This window comes from Penicillium robsamsonii (genome assembly GCF_028829455.1).
Source record: "Penicillium robsamsonii strain IBT 29466 chromosome Unknown utg000002l_segment0_segment0, whole genome shotgun sequence".
Taxonomy (NCBI): domain Eukaryota; kingdom Fungi; phylum Ascomycota; class Eurotiomycetes; order Eurotiales; family Aspergillaceae; genus Penicillium; species Penicillium robsamsonii.
The window spans coordinates 3,086,016-3,099,980 of record NW_026643220.1 but is presented as its reverse complement, the minus strand read 5'-3'; the positions used below and the strand labels follow the sequence as shown (position 1 = coordinate 3,099,980).

The 13,965-nt window shown below is 46.1% G+C and overlaps 7 protein-coding genes across 7 annotated transcripts; 4 read left to right on the top strand and 3 right to left on the bottom strand.

The window, feature by feature from the left end:
* Positions 1-435: 435 nt before the first annotated feature.
* N7447_004426 (metallophosphoesterase family protein) lies at positions 436-1,881 on the top strand (the record flags this gene model as incomplete). Its single annotated transcript, XM_057228701.1, has 4 exons — positions 436-550; positions 602-1,056; positions 1,155-1,438; positions 1,524-1,881. 4 exons carry the CDS (start codon positions 436-438, stop codon positions 1,879-1,881), a joined length of 1,212 nt encoding a protein of 403 aa, XP_057088042.1.
* Positions 1,882-3,240: 1,359 nt separating this feature from the next.
* Positions 3,241-4,827, top strand: N7447_004425 (glycoside hydrolase family 76 protein; the record flags this gene model as incomplete). Its single annotated transcript, XM_057228700.1, has 4 exons — positions 3,241-3,340; positions 3,413-3,660; positions 3,726-4,175; positions 4,261-4,827. The coding sequence occupies 4 exons, from the start codon at positions 3,241-3,243 to the stop codon at positions 4,825-4,827; spliced, it is 1,365 nt and encodes a 454-aa protein (XP_057088041.1).
* A 523-nt stretch (positions 4,828-5,350) lies between these two features.
* N7447_004424 (uncharacterized protein) lies at positions 5,351-6,760 on the bottom strand (the record flags this gene model as incomplete). The annotated part of the gene is made up of 3 exons (XM_057228699.1): positions 5,351-5,374; positions 6,316-6,387; positions 6,662-6,760. The coding sequence occupies 3 exons, from the start codon at positions 6,758-6,760 to the stop codon at positions 5,351-5,353; spliced, it is 195 nt and encodes a 64-aa protein (XP_057088040.1).
* A 1,052-nt stretch (positions 6,761-7,812) lies between these two features.
* Positions 7,813-8,982, bottom strand: N7447_004423 (FAD-dependent oxidoreductase; the record flags this gene model as incomplete). The annotated part of the gene is made up of 3 exons (XM_057228698.1): positions 7,813-8,113; positions 8,164-8,901; positions 8,954-8,982. The coding sequence occupies 3 exons, from the start codon at positions 8,980-8,982 to the stop codon at positions 7,813-7,815; spliced, it is 1,068 nt and encodes a 355-aa protein (XP_057088039.1).
* A 524-nt stretch (positions 8,983-9,506) lies between these two features.
* On the top strand, positions 9,507-11,024 carry N7447_004422 (MFS transporter; the record flags this gene model as incomplete). The annotated part of the gene is made up of 1 exon (XM_057228697.1): positions 9,507-11,024. One exon carries the CDS (start codon positions 9,507-9,509, stop codon positions 11,022-11,024), a length of 1,518 nt encoding a protein of 505 aa, XP_057088038.1.
* A 668-nt stretch (positions 11,025-11,692) lies between these two features.
* N7447_004421 (uncharacterized protein) lies at positions 11,693-11,902 on the bottom strand (the record flags this gene model as incomplete). Its single annotated transcript, XM_057228696.1, has 1 exon — positions 11,693-11,902. One exon carries the CDS (start codon positions 11,900-11,902, stop codon positions 11,693-11,695), a length of 210 nt encoding a protein of 69 aa, XP_057088037.1.
* Positions 11,903-11,968: 66 nt separating this feature from the next.
* Positions 11,969-13,410, top strand: N7447_004420 (uncharacterized protein; the record flags this gene model as incomplete). Its single annotated transcript, XM_057228695.1, has 4 exons — positions 11,969-12,046; positions 12,098-12,349; positions 12,406-12,778; positions 12,836-13,410. 4 exons carry the CDS (start codon positions 11,969-11,971, stop codon positions 13,408-13,410), a joined length of 1,278 nt encoding a protein of 425 aa, XP_057088036.1.
* Positions 13,411-13,965: the final 555 nt, after the last annotated feature.

Genomic DNA, 13,965 nt, shown 5'->3' with positions numbered 1-13,965 from the left:
GGGTGGGTCAGAATGTGATGATTTTATTGGTTAATTAGTCTAAGCCACCAATAGCCAAAGGTTAAAAGTCACGATGAGACCCACTTCAAAATACTAAGAGTAACATCTATAGATATTTAGCCATGACGTACAATAAGCAGATTGTACGATAGTCTTAACGGCCAGTCACCAAAATTTTCACCCAGGGGAAACCCTTGGCATCCAAACCATGGATCATAGCTCTCCTTCACTGGGACCTAAGCGGCGCTGTTTCTGTAAGGTTACATCTTGCCATCCACAACTGCCATCCCCATGGTACATTTCATTGGATCTGGGATAAGCGACTAGAAAATTGTGCGAAAATTGGCAGCATATATTGAGAACCACAGGAATTTCATTTACTCTAGTTTGATCTTTCACTATTGTGAATTTATACCTGAGCTTGAGTATATAACGATGTCAATTCGCAGGCGGTCTGCGTACCAACGTCTTGACAGAGACCAAACGTTGCGATTTACTGAGAATGGCACATTCCAAATATCAGTCTTTAATGACTTGCATTTTGCTGAAGGTACCATGACAGATTCTAACTATTGTTTCGGGATACTAACTATATTCAAAGATCATGAAGCAGACAACAAAACCATTGCGGTAATGAGATCCGTTCTTACTTCAGAGGAGGTGCAACTCGTAGTACTCAATGGAGATTTAATCTCTGGAGAAGCAACACAAAGCTCCAACTCTAGTCTCTACGTTGATCGGATTGTCGCGCCACTAGTCGACCATGGCTTACCATGGGCATCGACTTATGGGAATCACGACAGCGAGGTTAATCTGAACCCCGAAGAGATATTTCATCAAGAGAGAAAATATGAAAACAGCTTAACCCAGAGAAGGGTTCTGAATTCCACTGCTGGCATCACGAACTATTACCTGCCAGTATTTCCGCATGGGGGTTCGAATGATGATACCCCTGCGTTTATATTGTGGTTCTTTGACAGTCAAGGTGGCCATTACGCCTTGACAGAGAAGAAATATGGTAAATCAGGAGCAAGACAGAATTGGGTAGATGAGAGCGTAAGTACCACGGTGCTGATGAACTCCAAGACATTCACGTCCTCTCTTACTGGATTCAGGGATTTGTGATTGAGGTTTCACGTACTGACTTGTTACAGGTGGTTGAATGGTTTCAAGAATCCCATGCAAACATAACATCTACCTACGGACAAACAATCCCATCTCTAGCCTTCGTCCATATCCCAGTTCATGCAATGCGTGCATTCCAGAAATCTGGTGTTAGCCCAATCAACGAACCAGGCATCAACGGAGAACGAGTCCAGGAACAAGGCTATGATGCCGACTCCGGCTACCATTCCCAAGACTTCCTATTTATAAGCGCTTTGCTGAACACTACGGGGATGATGGCAACTTTCAGTGGCCATGATCACGATAATGACTGGTATGGGCCACACTATGCTCTACATGTTCTCAGTTTCAAGTCAAACTGCAATAAGATCTTAACTAACCTTTTTTTATTTTGATAGGTGCTTCAAATGGGATAGTAAACTTTCTGGTCTCAATGTCACGGGAAATGGCATAAACATGTGCTACGGCCGTCATACAGGATACGGGGGGTATGGGGATTGGGCGCGTGGTGGAAGGCAGATTTTGTTGGATCGGCAGTCGCTTGGGGATGATATACAGACTTGGATTCGGATGGAAGATGGGTCGATTTCTGGTGATGTTCATCTCAATGCGACGTACGGTCATGATCGATATGGGTCGGCGCAGAGGAGGGTTATCAACGGGCAAAATGGTGGTCTTTCTCCTGAATACTTGGGTATTCTTTCTTTGTGGATATTAGTATTTTCTGGGCTTATATCTGGGTTTCACTTGTGGTGAATGAATTTGGTGAATTGTGTCATTGGAATCATGCAAGAACTGTAAGTCGGTCGAGTTAAGGGATTGGTCATGGTTCGTTCTCAGGGAATGTTGCGAGCATGTAGAATTTGTTGGAGTGACGCAGTGAACCTTGTCTTGAAGATGGCTGGCAAGGCCTGAAAAACATCACCTCGGAGCATAATGCGAGAACCATGGATATTATTATAACAAATCTGTTTGAGAGGCAGCTATTGGCGTCGATGTGGGGCCAATTGGCTGTTATTGGATGTTGTGTATTGGACCCCGAGTGCCTGGTTGAGATAGCGAATTGTTATTCGGAAATGTGTATTGCTCTTTGTATCATTATTATAGCTCGGGGCTGCGGCGAAGGCAGTAGCAAATCGATAGTTATTCTCAAGCGTTCGCCCCTCACATAACCCTGTATGCATGTCGGGTAAGTTGTGGCTTATCCCTACTATCGCAATCAATCGTTTTCGCTCTGGGATTACAACCGTCAGAATCCCACGTTTGGCGAGCCTCAGGAGACAAGGTATGTTGTGTAGAAGTATGATGTGGACATAATCAAACTGCGAAACCCCTGGAGTTGGAACACAGCCCTTTTGATCGTCGAAAGAAGAAAATTGGCTCTCCCGTCTCTGACGTCAGCGGCCCCTGGGCCCACTCTTTCTGCCCCAGGCCCATGGTTTCCTAATGCGGTCATTTTCGAAAACAGAAATATTTTCATTTCCTCACTTGAATAGACTGAGAGTCATTGGTAAACATCTCAGGGATACTACTCCGTAGTTATTTATGTCACCCTACATAAATATGAAACATTACGTATGCAATGAATATCCAAAGCCAAGAGGTCCAAGTTCCATCCGAATAGCTTGTGTCTCGCCTTACACGCGTTTCAGGCTTGGCATATGCGTGGTGACCACGAGAGTGGGGCATCTCTAAGCCCTAACCCATCCAGGGACAATAGATCCTTTATTGTTTATCTGTCGCTTTCACTTCTATAGATGAGCATCTGATACACCAATACCTATTTTGAACTATGAACTGTCCTTGTCCTGTACGAATGCAGATGGAATCGATACTCGGCTCAGTGGCAAACGAGATGATAGCTCTGGGTGATCGTCGGTCTTTTTGCGAAATCGACCAGCAAAAGCTTGCAATTTCTCTCAACCCCACAGAAAAGTGGATAGCGCCCTGAAAACTATTTTTAATTAGGAACTTTGGGTTGGGGGTCTGCCCATACATCATTGCGCCGCATCCTCAACCCCCAAACATCCTCTGACAAGATCTCGCCCAAATTTCACTTTGGCGAACCGTTTCTCTGTTTAGATCGATACTATCTATGATTGACCTAAGTCCGACATGCAATTGTCCAGAACATGGTCCATCCTTAATGGCCTCGTCGCAACACTCCTCTTCTCAACGTTAACGCCTGCGATCGAATTAGACGTCGGCGATGAACGTACGTCATGCCTACTCGAATTGATTTTCCGATAAAAGATGGCATGGGACTGACCTTACGATTACTCGACAGAATCAATTAAAGATGCCGCCAGTACGAGTACTTACTCCATGATGGGATGGTATGCCGGCAATGAAACCGGACAAATCCCTGGCGCTTTCCCTGAAAAATGGTGGGAAGGGTCTGCACTTTTCCTTGCGCTTCTCCAATACTGGCACTTCACCGGTGACGACACTTACAACTCTTTGATGAGCGAGGGAATGGAGTGGCAATCGGGCGATAAGGGTGACTACATGCCCAGCAACTACAGTAGTTACCTGGTGAGAACCATACGCCGATTCCAAACCACCCAAGGATATTGCTCTGACCATTGTCAAATCTCTAGGGAAATGACGATCAAATGTTTTGGGGTCTCGCAGCTATGATGGCCGCCGAGCTGAAATTCCCCGACGTCCCGGACAAATTCTCGTGGCTTTCGCTCGCACAGGGTGTATTCAACACCCAGACTGCTCGATGGGATATGACAACCTGCGGTGGTGGTCTGCGTTGGCAGCTCTTCCCTTACCAGGACGGATATACCATGAAGAACGCCGTATCAAACGGTGGTCTATTCCAACTTGCTGCCCGTCTCGCCCGCTATACGAATGAAGACAAGTACACGAAATGGGCCGAGAAGATCTGGGACTGGTCTGTTTCCTCGCCCCTAGTGAACAACAAGACTTGGAATGTTGCCGACTCGACGCAAATGAGCAATGACTGCGCCGACGCTGGTAACTACCAGTGGACCTACAACTACGGCACATATCTGATGGGGGCTGCTTACATGTATAACTTTGTAAGTGGAGTCTATATTCATCCTTGACCCATTCCGCGCGGTCAACTCTTTCATTTTACATAATACTAACACTCTACCTGTACAGACAAGCGACGAAAAGTGGAAGACCCCAGTCGACGGTCTCCTCGGCCGAACCCTCAAGACCTTCTTCCCGCACGGCGACGTCTTCGAAGACACGACCTGCGAACCGATCAAAAAGTGTAATTTCAATGAAATTCTCTTCAAGGGCCTCACCTCCTCATGGCTCGCATTCACCGCACTCCTAGTCCCCGACACCGCAGCACAGATCAAACCCAAACTCGCGAGTTCTGCCCAAGCCGCCGCAAAGACCTGCACGGGAAACAACAACAACACATGCGGTATCGCGTGGTATCAAAACAAGTGGGATGGAACAACTGGTATGGAGCAGGAGATCAGTGCTACGAATGTCTTCCTTGCGAACATGATCAACTTCGACACCGGCACGTTTGGACCTGTCACCTCCAAGACTGGTGGAAACAGCAGCAGTGATCCCAATGCGGGTGAAGGGAGTGGTGATGAAGACAAGGAGAAGCCTATTACGAATGGGGATAAGGCTGGCGCCAGTATTCTGACGTTGATCTTTGTCTTTGCTTGGGCTGGTGCTATGGCTTTTATGATGCTGGGTGCTTAACCTGTACATTTTATGTTTGTCTAATTGGCATTGGTTTCAGGAGAATGGAGTTTTGAGGGGGTTCGATCATGAATGTACATATTATCTCAAAATCATTTTTACTCCATTACGGCGAAAATAGGATACCTGTCTATATTGTGTGAAAGACTGTCCCGAGACTAAATATATCAACAGCCTCTGACACTCATGGCTTACATGGATTGACTTCGTCAATCACATTGGCTGCTACTGTATCTCCAGCTTTACAAACTACGACAATCCTATGCGAAAAATTGTTGCATGGACAAAACGGTCGGCCTTTGCATTCGCATCACAATATGGGGAAAACCCTAGAGTTTAGGGCCAAAAACCCAAATTAAGGCTTCTATGTAATACAAATTGAAAATCTCAACTCGTGCATGTTCCTTCTCATGAGACCAACTCTTCTTCGCCCAAAAATTCCAAACGTTTTGCAAGTTCTGTCAAACTAGCCATAGTTAGTAGGAACGTAGTAGGATTAGGACTTATGTCCATACCGCATCCTTCAGAAACCAAAGAGTTGTCCCAACTATTGGACATAGATTAGTATTGTATAAGCCAGTGTTGTGGTTGAGGGTAGGTCACTCACTAATTTTCTAATCGTCGTATTTTTCGTGATGGGCTGGTCGGACATCGATGTCTCTGCTTTGTTAAGTTCACTTACCAACTTGCCATGGCAGTTTTGTTAGCTATGGCCCAATAATGTTTTGCAGTATGCAGTATCTTGCATCGGTACTGTACTCACTTTCTAGAACGAGGCTTTGTTAGTTCTGTAGCCTCAGGCTGGATCCGAACACTCTCACCTCCTATTTATCAAAGATATGTGAGCACTGCGCGATAGTAGTTCTCTAGCTTGTGCACTGAAGTAACTCACAACCTGAATAGTTAGCATATGAAGATATTAAAGATTGTTGATGCACCTTACTCCCTGATATTGGTAATTTCTGTCAGTCCTGTGTACCAGAAGTACTTCATAAAGGCCGGAGAGAATGACTCACTTCCTATATGAGAAAATCTTGTCAGTTATATGTCTATGTTAACCATGATTGAAGAAAATACTCACACCCTGTTGATCATATAAATCATAAGCACTTTGTCAAAGCAGATATGCCAAAAATGTTGGTACTAGCACTTACCAGCTATAGGTTCCACTCTGTCAGTTGAAGCCCCAAATCAGGGTTGTAAATGTTAACTTACTTGCTATTTTGGGAAACTATTAGCTCCATGTTAAGGCAGTAGTTGGATCATCGCTTTAGACTTGACTCACCTCCTGGAGATAGCACAGATGTTAGCCATATGTTCACAAACTTTCATTTTCATAAATACTTACGAACTGTTCAAACAAGTCGCGTCAGGACTCCATTCAAATAAAGATTGGAAGACAGGGTGGATCATAACTCACAATCTATAATTTTCAAAACGTCAGTTCCATATCTAAAAGTAGTGCTCTCCGGGATTCGGTTCACTCACACTCTTTGGCGGATCAGTCTGCGCACTCGACGTCTCATTGAGCGTGTCTGCCTTTTTGATCTCATCCACAGCCTAAAAGTTGCAAAAAATGTTAATCTACGCTTTATCAGATACCTGGCTGCAACCAACGACTTGCCGGCTTTTCCATGTTTGGATTAGTTCTCTGGGCAGTCAAATAGAATCTTGTGGACAAGGACTGTTTGTTCACTCACAGCAGCCTAGATGTATCCAGACATGTGAGCATGGTGTCAGCTACGCAACAGTTGTAATACCCACAGGCTATTTTCTGTTAGTCATATACACATAACATAATTCGTATCCTAGCGAGAGGAACGAAGGATCTCACCTGATCTTCTCTTATGATTAAGTCGTGCGAGGTCGTTAAAATCGGAACAGCTAATGTAAAGCTGAAGAACAGCATAATCAAGAAGAAAATGGGCTGCATATCTGCGATTTGTTAGAAATATCAAAGAGAAAAAAGACGGTCGTAAAGTTATCGATGACTTGTAAATATGATTCACTCAAGTGGTATTTCATTGCCTTTTAATATTATTGTCCGCTATACTGGAGCCAAAACAATAACAGTGTACCCCTTAATGTGGCTTATATCGATATTCATGGGAGACGAATAGAACCGTTGGATAGACGCCAGGCTTTGTCTTACACATTTTTGAACGCTTAATGTAGTACCTTGACACTGAAATGCTAGATAGAATCGGTCCTTTTGGCCCTAGATTTGAAAAATAAGCATAGATTGCCCTCGAGGCATTCCTGATAACCTAATATTGAACGAACATTCCAACGGTTACCACCAACTCTATCAAAGTATCCGGGGATATCCCCAGTACATACCTGACTCGCTTCACATGGAAAGATGGAGCGAGTTGCTTAATTGTACCTACTCGTCTTCTACGTCCTTGGCTGTGTTGAATTACTAACCCCTGAGTTAAGGGAGCTCGCTTAAAATGAATGTCCCACTGACTCCTCACCTCTTGAGTAATAAGAGTCGTTAGAGCCATTAGATTCAGTGTAAAAGCGTGATAGTTATGTTTTAGAAACGACGAAAGGGAAAAACTTTTGGAAGTGACCGTAACGTGTGCTCTAATATTGAGCTACAGAAGCAGTAGTAAGAGTAGGATTCAACATAGCTTAGAGAAGTATGAATAATGTGGGCCCGTTATAGGAATTTGACTTTGGCTAGAGCAACCGAGGAATGCTTCTAGTTCTAGGTATAGTGAGTGTTGATAGGTGACCACAACAACAGTTACAAGGAAAGGACCCCTGGCTGGTTTACCGGCATCTGTCTCCTGATAATTTTTGAATAGAGACCACTTAAATATTCACTGACATGCACCATGGTACCCTTGATACGGAGGTGGCAGCTACAGCTTGTATATAGCCTCCCAAGTATATATCCATTGAGAAACCTGGATTTAGAAATATTTAAGCGGCCGGGTATTCTCGAAGACATCTGCTTCACTGTGCGCAGCACCCACACTATTTAGGAGAAAAGAACCGGTCAAATTCATCTGCCAGTGCCCAGCTAATTTTGTACCCATTTGCTCCAGCACCGTAGCAAGACATCAACGGAGTATAGTTGCCATCATGGGCCACTGATGTCCCCAATACAAAACGGAGTCCACCACGTCTCATAGGGCGCCGAGCAACGTAGACTTGTTTGACATCAAACTCCTGTGTCGAAGCTAGTTCACCCGCTTGCTTGTTAATCATCTCGGGACATAGATCTCTCACCCTTTTCAGAATGTCCTCGGTTGAGGCATCGTCGATATCCTCAGACCTGAGGAGTGTTAGCGCCACTCCAACTTCGGGGAATATCCTAAACCATACCAGTTATTAGGCTCCTTCGTCCCACCAATAACAGTACCGCCACCGAGAGGTCGGGGTATGATGACTGTAGAAGAGCCGTCACTCCAATGATGACTGATAGTTTTATCACAGTGATTCGAGACGATGATGAACTGACCCCGTGAGGGGAAAGAGTTGGGATCATTAAATCCCCTTCCACTTGCATCGACAACAGCCGAAATAGGCTCGGTCTCATCCTGGGATTTATTCTCTAGATAGACAGATACAGCCTGTTCTGGGTCCGTCAAGCGGGCACGAATGAACCGAGTCCCTTGCGCCTCTGCCCGCGTCTGTAACCACTTCAAGTAAACCGGCGAGTTTAGAACCCAGCTGCGGTAGGTCACACCTAGCTGGATAGATGGATGCTGAGAGTATTCTGCAGGGTCGAGAATACAAAAGTCCGGCCATGTGATGTAGCCATTTTCTTCTGCCAAATAGGAGGTCGCATCGGCAGTATCGAAATATTCGACTGCAGGAATAAATTCCACGCCCGCTTCTGGGTGGTCTCTCGCGATCTTTTCGAATTCTTGGTAGGTGTGTCGCATCCAGGCCTGTTCTTTTCGTTCCTCGACTGTTTTTGCGGGGGTAGGGCGGAAGTGTGCCCCTGCCCACGGGGAGGCGTAGTCAATGCCGACATCTCCGGGTAACTCCTTTGCGATGACGGTGATTTTCATGTATTTGGATAGTTTGACTGCGATGCTGAGACCGATGACGCCGGCTCTATTGAAGTACCGTTAATAAACAGAAACAAGGCGGTAGACTTGGCTCTCACCCAATAATGATAACATGACCCTGACCCATGTGGATTACTATTCTGTAGTTCAAGCTATAAGGGCTATTGCATGAATCTGCATCTGAGTTATATAATTGTTCAATCGGGTTGAGCGTCAAGTGAGTCATCTGAATTATTCTGACGCAGGGACCTCGGAAGTCACACCGAGTCGCAATGGGGATGCTGTGAGTAATCAAAAGCAAAAATGACGACTGATTGGTAATACTTATGTACATCTTGAACTACGGCATTGTATACGTATAGGGGTTTTGTTCTGGACCGTGTAATGGTTTGGCGAAGGAGCTGTGTGACACAGTCTAAAAAGCCCATATAGAGTATATAAACCGACAACTTCCGGACTCAAAGATGGCCATTGCAGTAGATTCAGTCTCTCCATACTCCGTATGTGCTTCATATATGTCTCATGCATGTAAGTAACCTCTTTAGGACGCCGCGTTAGGCGCAACCCCACACGAAAGCGGTGAGTGAGTAATTTATTTGTCCAACTCCCCCAAAGCCCCAAAGCTTACCCCGAAACGCCACTCCCCTAGTCATGGCCCTGATACAGAAAAACAGACAGCCTGTAAATGGGGAAAGGGATGTAGATGAGACTACAGCCCTCATAGGGTCCAGCAAGGTCAGGTATGATGACAGCACAGACACTCTGGTCAGTTCGTCAGGGTCAGCTAGCGACAGCGATGAGGAGGAAAAGCCCTTGCCCAAGCTGCAGATCTTCCTACTCTGCTATGCGCGGGCAATCGAGCCCCTGGCCTTCTTCTCCATCTTTCCCTATGTCAGCCAGATGGTGCAGGACAACGGGGATGTGCCAGACACGGACATTGGCTTCTACAGCGGACTCATCGAATCAATGTTCTCCCTAACGCAGGCCATTGTCATGATATTATGGGGCCGAGCAGCCGACCGCCTCGGTCGCAAGCCGGTTCTGGTCTTCTCCTTGTTCGGCGTGACCGCGGCGACAGGTCTCTTTGGACTGGCAAAAAGCATACCACAGATGATCATATTTAGATGTCTTGCTGGTGTCTTTGCTGGGATCATCGTGACCATCCGCACTATGGTGGCCGAGCATAGCACGCCTAGTACCCAGGCCCGGGCGTTCAGCTGGTTCGCCTTTAGCGGGAATCTGGGAATCTTCCTGGGGCCTCTATTGGGCGGTGCACTTGCTGACCCAGTAGGGCAGTATCCTGGTGTTTTCGGGACTGGTGGCTTCTTCGAAAAATATCCCTACTCGCTCTCAAGCTTTGTGGTGGCGATGGTGGGAGCCACCGCTGCCGTGTCTACCGTTTGCTTTGTTGAGGAGACGTTGAAGAAGGAGCCAGTTGTGGTGGACCATGATGGCGAGGAGGCAGCATGCGATGTGCCGGCCCAGAGTGGTGACCTATCGACATGGCAGCTTCTCAAATCGCCAGGAGTCGGTATGGTCCTTTATTCGTACGCGCATATCATGGTCCTCGCATTCTCTTACACAGCCATTATTCCCGTCTTTTGGTTCACTCCCATCCACCTCGGGGGGTATAACTTTACGCCTCTGCAAATTTCGTTGATGATGGGTCTAAATGGTGCTGCACAAGCTACATGGCTCCTTCTGGTGTTCCCCCCATTGCAGAAGAGAATAGGAACCAATGGAGTAATACGTCTTTGCGCTTTTATGTTCCCGTTATTCTTCATATGCTGCCCTCTTGGCAATATACTTCTGCGGATGGGCACCGAGGGGTCCGTCAAAGTCTTTTGGATTTTCTTGCCGATCGGGCTGGCGATCGGCTGCGGAGTCAGCATGAGCTACACAGCGATCCAGCTCGCCCTAAACGATGTTGCACCTTCGCCGAAGGTATTGGGCACGCTGAATGCGTTGGCCCTGACTGGTTCTAGTATGCTGAGGGCCTTCTGCCCTGCTCTCTTCACCAGCCTCTTCGCTCTGGGGGCGAGGACACAGCTGGCTGGGGGGCATGCCATCTGGATACTCATGCTCGTACTTGCTTCAGGCTTATCGGTTACAGCAAGATACCTGCCAGAGCCCAGGCCCGCTGTCAAGCGCCGAAACAGCCCCAGGTGATAATCCAGCGCTCTTGGGAGGAGAGCCCATTGGATGTTGCACATATTTTGCAATTCTATCAGAAGCTCTCATGTGGTAAGATTAACTGCTGCACATACATGGGCCTATGTCAGTAAGAAAAAGTGGACACGATCATATTTAAGAGAACATATTGCTTATAACCTAGTACATTTTCAGTTTGGACCTTTCTCAAAATCAGAGCCCAGACTTGTCATTTGGCCAAATTTGAATTTCATTTCTGCATATCATTCATCAATAAGCTCATCTTTTCGGGACTTTTCTGTCATATAGTTAACCCTCAGTTTCTAGGTATATATGAGAAGTGCAATGAATAAAAGTATTTGTCTACACGTCACAACTCCAGATTCTAATTGGTAAACTCGATGTATCGAGCATCATTACACCGTATAGCAAATTGTAAGACTGGGTACATTATGTATAGCAACTCCATACACAAGGTACTGTCGAATGATCCCATCTCCCAAGTTGATTGTTTGCTCAACATCAGGGTATTATCATCCTGCTTTTCCATAGATTGATGAATTAAGAATTTTGCCCTCTCTCCTCTCCCAACTCCCCCAGTAGCCACAACAGGCACATACAAACAAAATAGTCTGGTTGGCCGGCGTGGATCGCGATGGCTAAACTGATTCTAAAGGGTTTCAATGTCATTCCTCGATGATGTTATTTCGACTTTGATAAGGGACCAGTTGGCAGGTGGTGCGGCTCTCATTCCATCGAGAACCCATCGAACCATCCATGCCATCCAATCTCTTCTGTTCGGAAAATCCCTCAATGCTGTTGTGCCATGTCTGGAATCTCGATGGTTTCTTGGCATCGAGGACCTTGAGAGTATAGGGCTTGGCAGTCACTTCCATAAAAGTTAACTAATGCGATATAGTTTCCGCCCAGTCGCGTTTTTTTAATTCTATAATACCGAAAATATGCTACGTGAGCTGTTCCTCGTATTCACATGCATAGCATGGGTGGAATTTGCCATTCACTTCTCACCGTGGATTGAGGTCAGATCAACATGAAACCGACACTATCTACTCAGGACTAACGTCCTGTAGGGCATCTCCCACAACGTTGAAGCGTACACTCCTGCTACTTTTCACTATCCAGTGCCATTGTCTACACACAATGAAGAGCACACTCGTCTACTTCAAGATCTTCAGCGATCTAGTGGGAAATGGAACTCTGCTCACCCTCGACATCGGTTGTTAACTGCCCTGCATGGGTATACTTGCTACAAAGACAAAAACCTAGCTGAGGTGAATCGATGGAGGAATCTTTATAAGAATGTCCTCAAGCGTCAGCGAACGGTATGGTATTTCGTTCTCTCGTTTTGCAATTAAGCATGTTTGGCTAACTGGCCAAGTTGCTCGAGTCAACCATCTACTACACGCGTAAACTCAACACAATAGAACATCTACTCGAGACAAACGGAAAACTCGCCAGATCTATTGTTGATTACGGTCTTTTGTTCTACAATATCAGTCAATCTGAGCTGGATGAATTCATCAAAGAAAGTGAAAGTCAGCAGCGGTCTGTTGATAGGACTAGCGTCTCCCAGGGAATGAATCATTTTGTACGTGACTGGGCAGATGAGGGCCATGAAGAGCGTCAACAATCCTTTGGATGTATCTTAAAATCGCTCGCCCAGACCCCACGTACGAAAGACAGACCCTTGCGAGTGTTATTGCCTGGATCGGGATTGGGACGACTGGCGCATGAAGTCAACAGACTTGGAGGTGAGTACATACTTTCATATCTGGGAGAATTTCGTTGGTTGATTCGAGACATGTTAGGCTTTGATGTCACTATGAATGAATGGTCAACATACATGAATCTGGCATACCGTTATGTATCCAGTCTCTCCACCCCAAACAGTGTACCATTTCACCCGTACATCGGCTGGTGGTCTCACCACGCAACGACTGACGATCTTCAACGCTCCGTTACCTTTCCGAACGAAGTTATCCACCCATCATCTGTCTTACTCGTAGAGGGAGATTTCACTACGGTATTCACAGAACACACAGGCCAGTACGATATAATCGTGACCTTGTTCTTCATCGATACCGCGCGGAACCTAGTCTCATACCTTGAGACTATACATAGACTACTTCGTCCTGGTGGTCGTTGGGTGAACTTAGGACCTTTGCTGTATGGCACTGCGCCATTTGTGCAGTTATCACTGGACGAGATTGTAGCGTTAAGTGCCAGCATGGGGTTTGAATTCCAGGAGACAGACCCCACAATTGGAAATATAACATTGCCTGACTTGCCAGTGCGAGGGTTGGAGGTGGCATATGGTCGGAATGGGCGGGGGTTGAATAAGAATGCATATCAGGCGCAATATTGGGAGGCTGTTAAGCGCTAGAAGAGGAACGGGAATCATTTCGTAATGTGCTCCCTTTTATTAAAAACAAAGTATCTGTTTGTAACTAGAGTTTCATCCGAATTCAACCGAGAAACGAACAGGGCTTCGAGCCATCTGCGTCTTTACTGAGCCAACACAAGACATTAAATAATACCCGCATAATTTAGCTACATGGAGAAAAATAGGTATTTTTTCCTGGGTTCGCAATTTCTACAAAGGGAATTGTATTACTCGGAGAATAAAGTATCAACACTCTTGGCAAGTTGGGATCGGCAGGGACATTGGCCCAAGGTAGCCAAGATATATCCAAGAGAAGGCATAGCGGTCATTAACAAAAAGCCTTTACCCACATAAGACCATCCAGTCGGAGGCCAATGCATAAATTGCCCAATACGACGAGACATCCGCCGCCAAGCTGAGAACCTTTGGGGCACCAAGACTTCCCACTTTTCTTGGCCTCGCGAGTACCACTATGTCGGCGGAATGGCAGGTATAAAGCCAGGTACCCGGTGCGACAGAGCCCTGATTTTAGAACATCTCCCCTCGTTATACGTT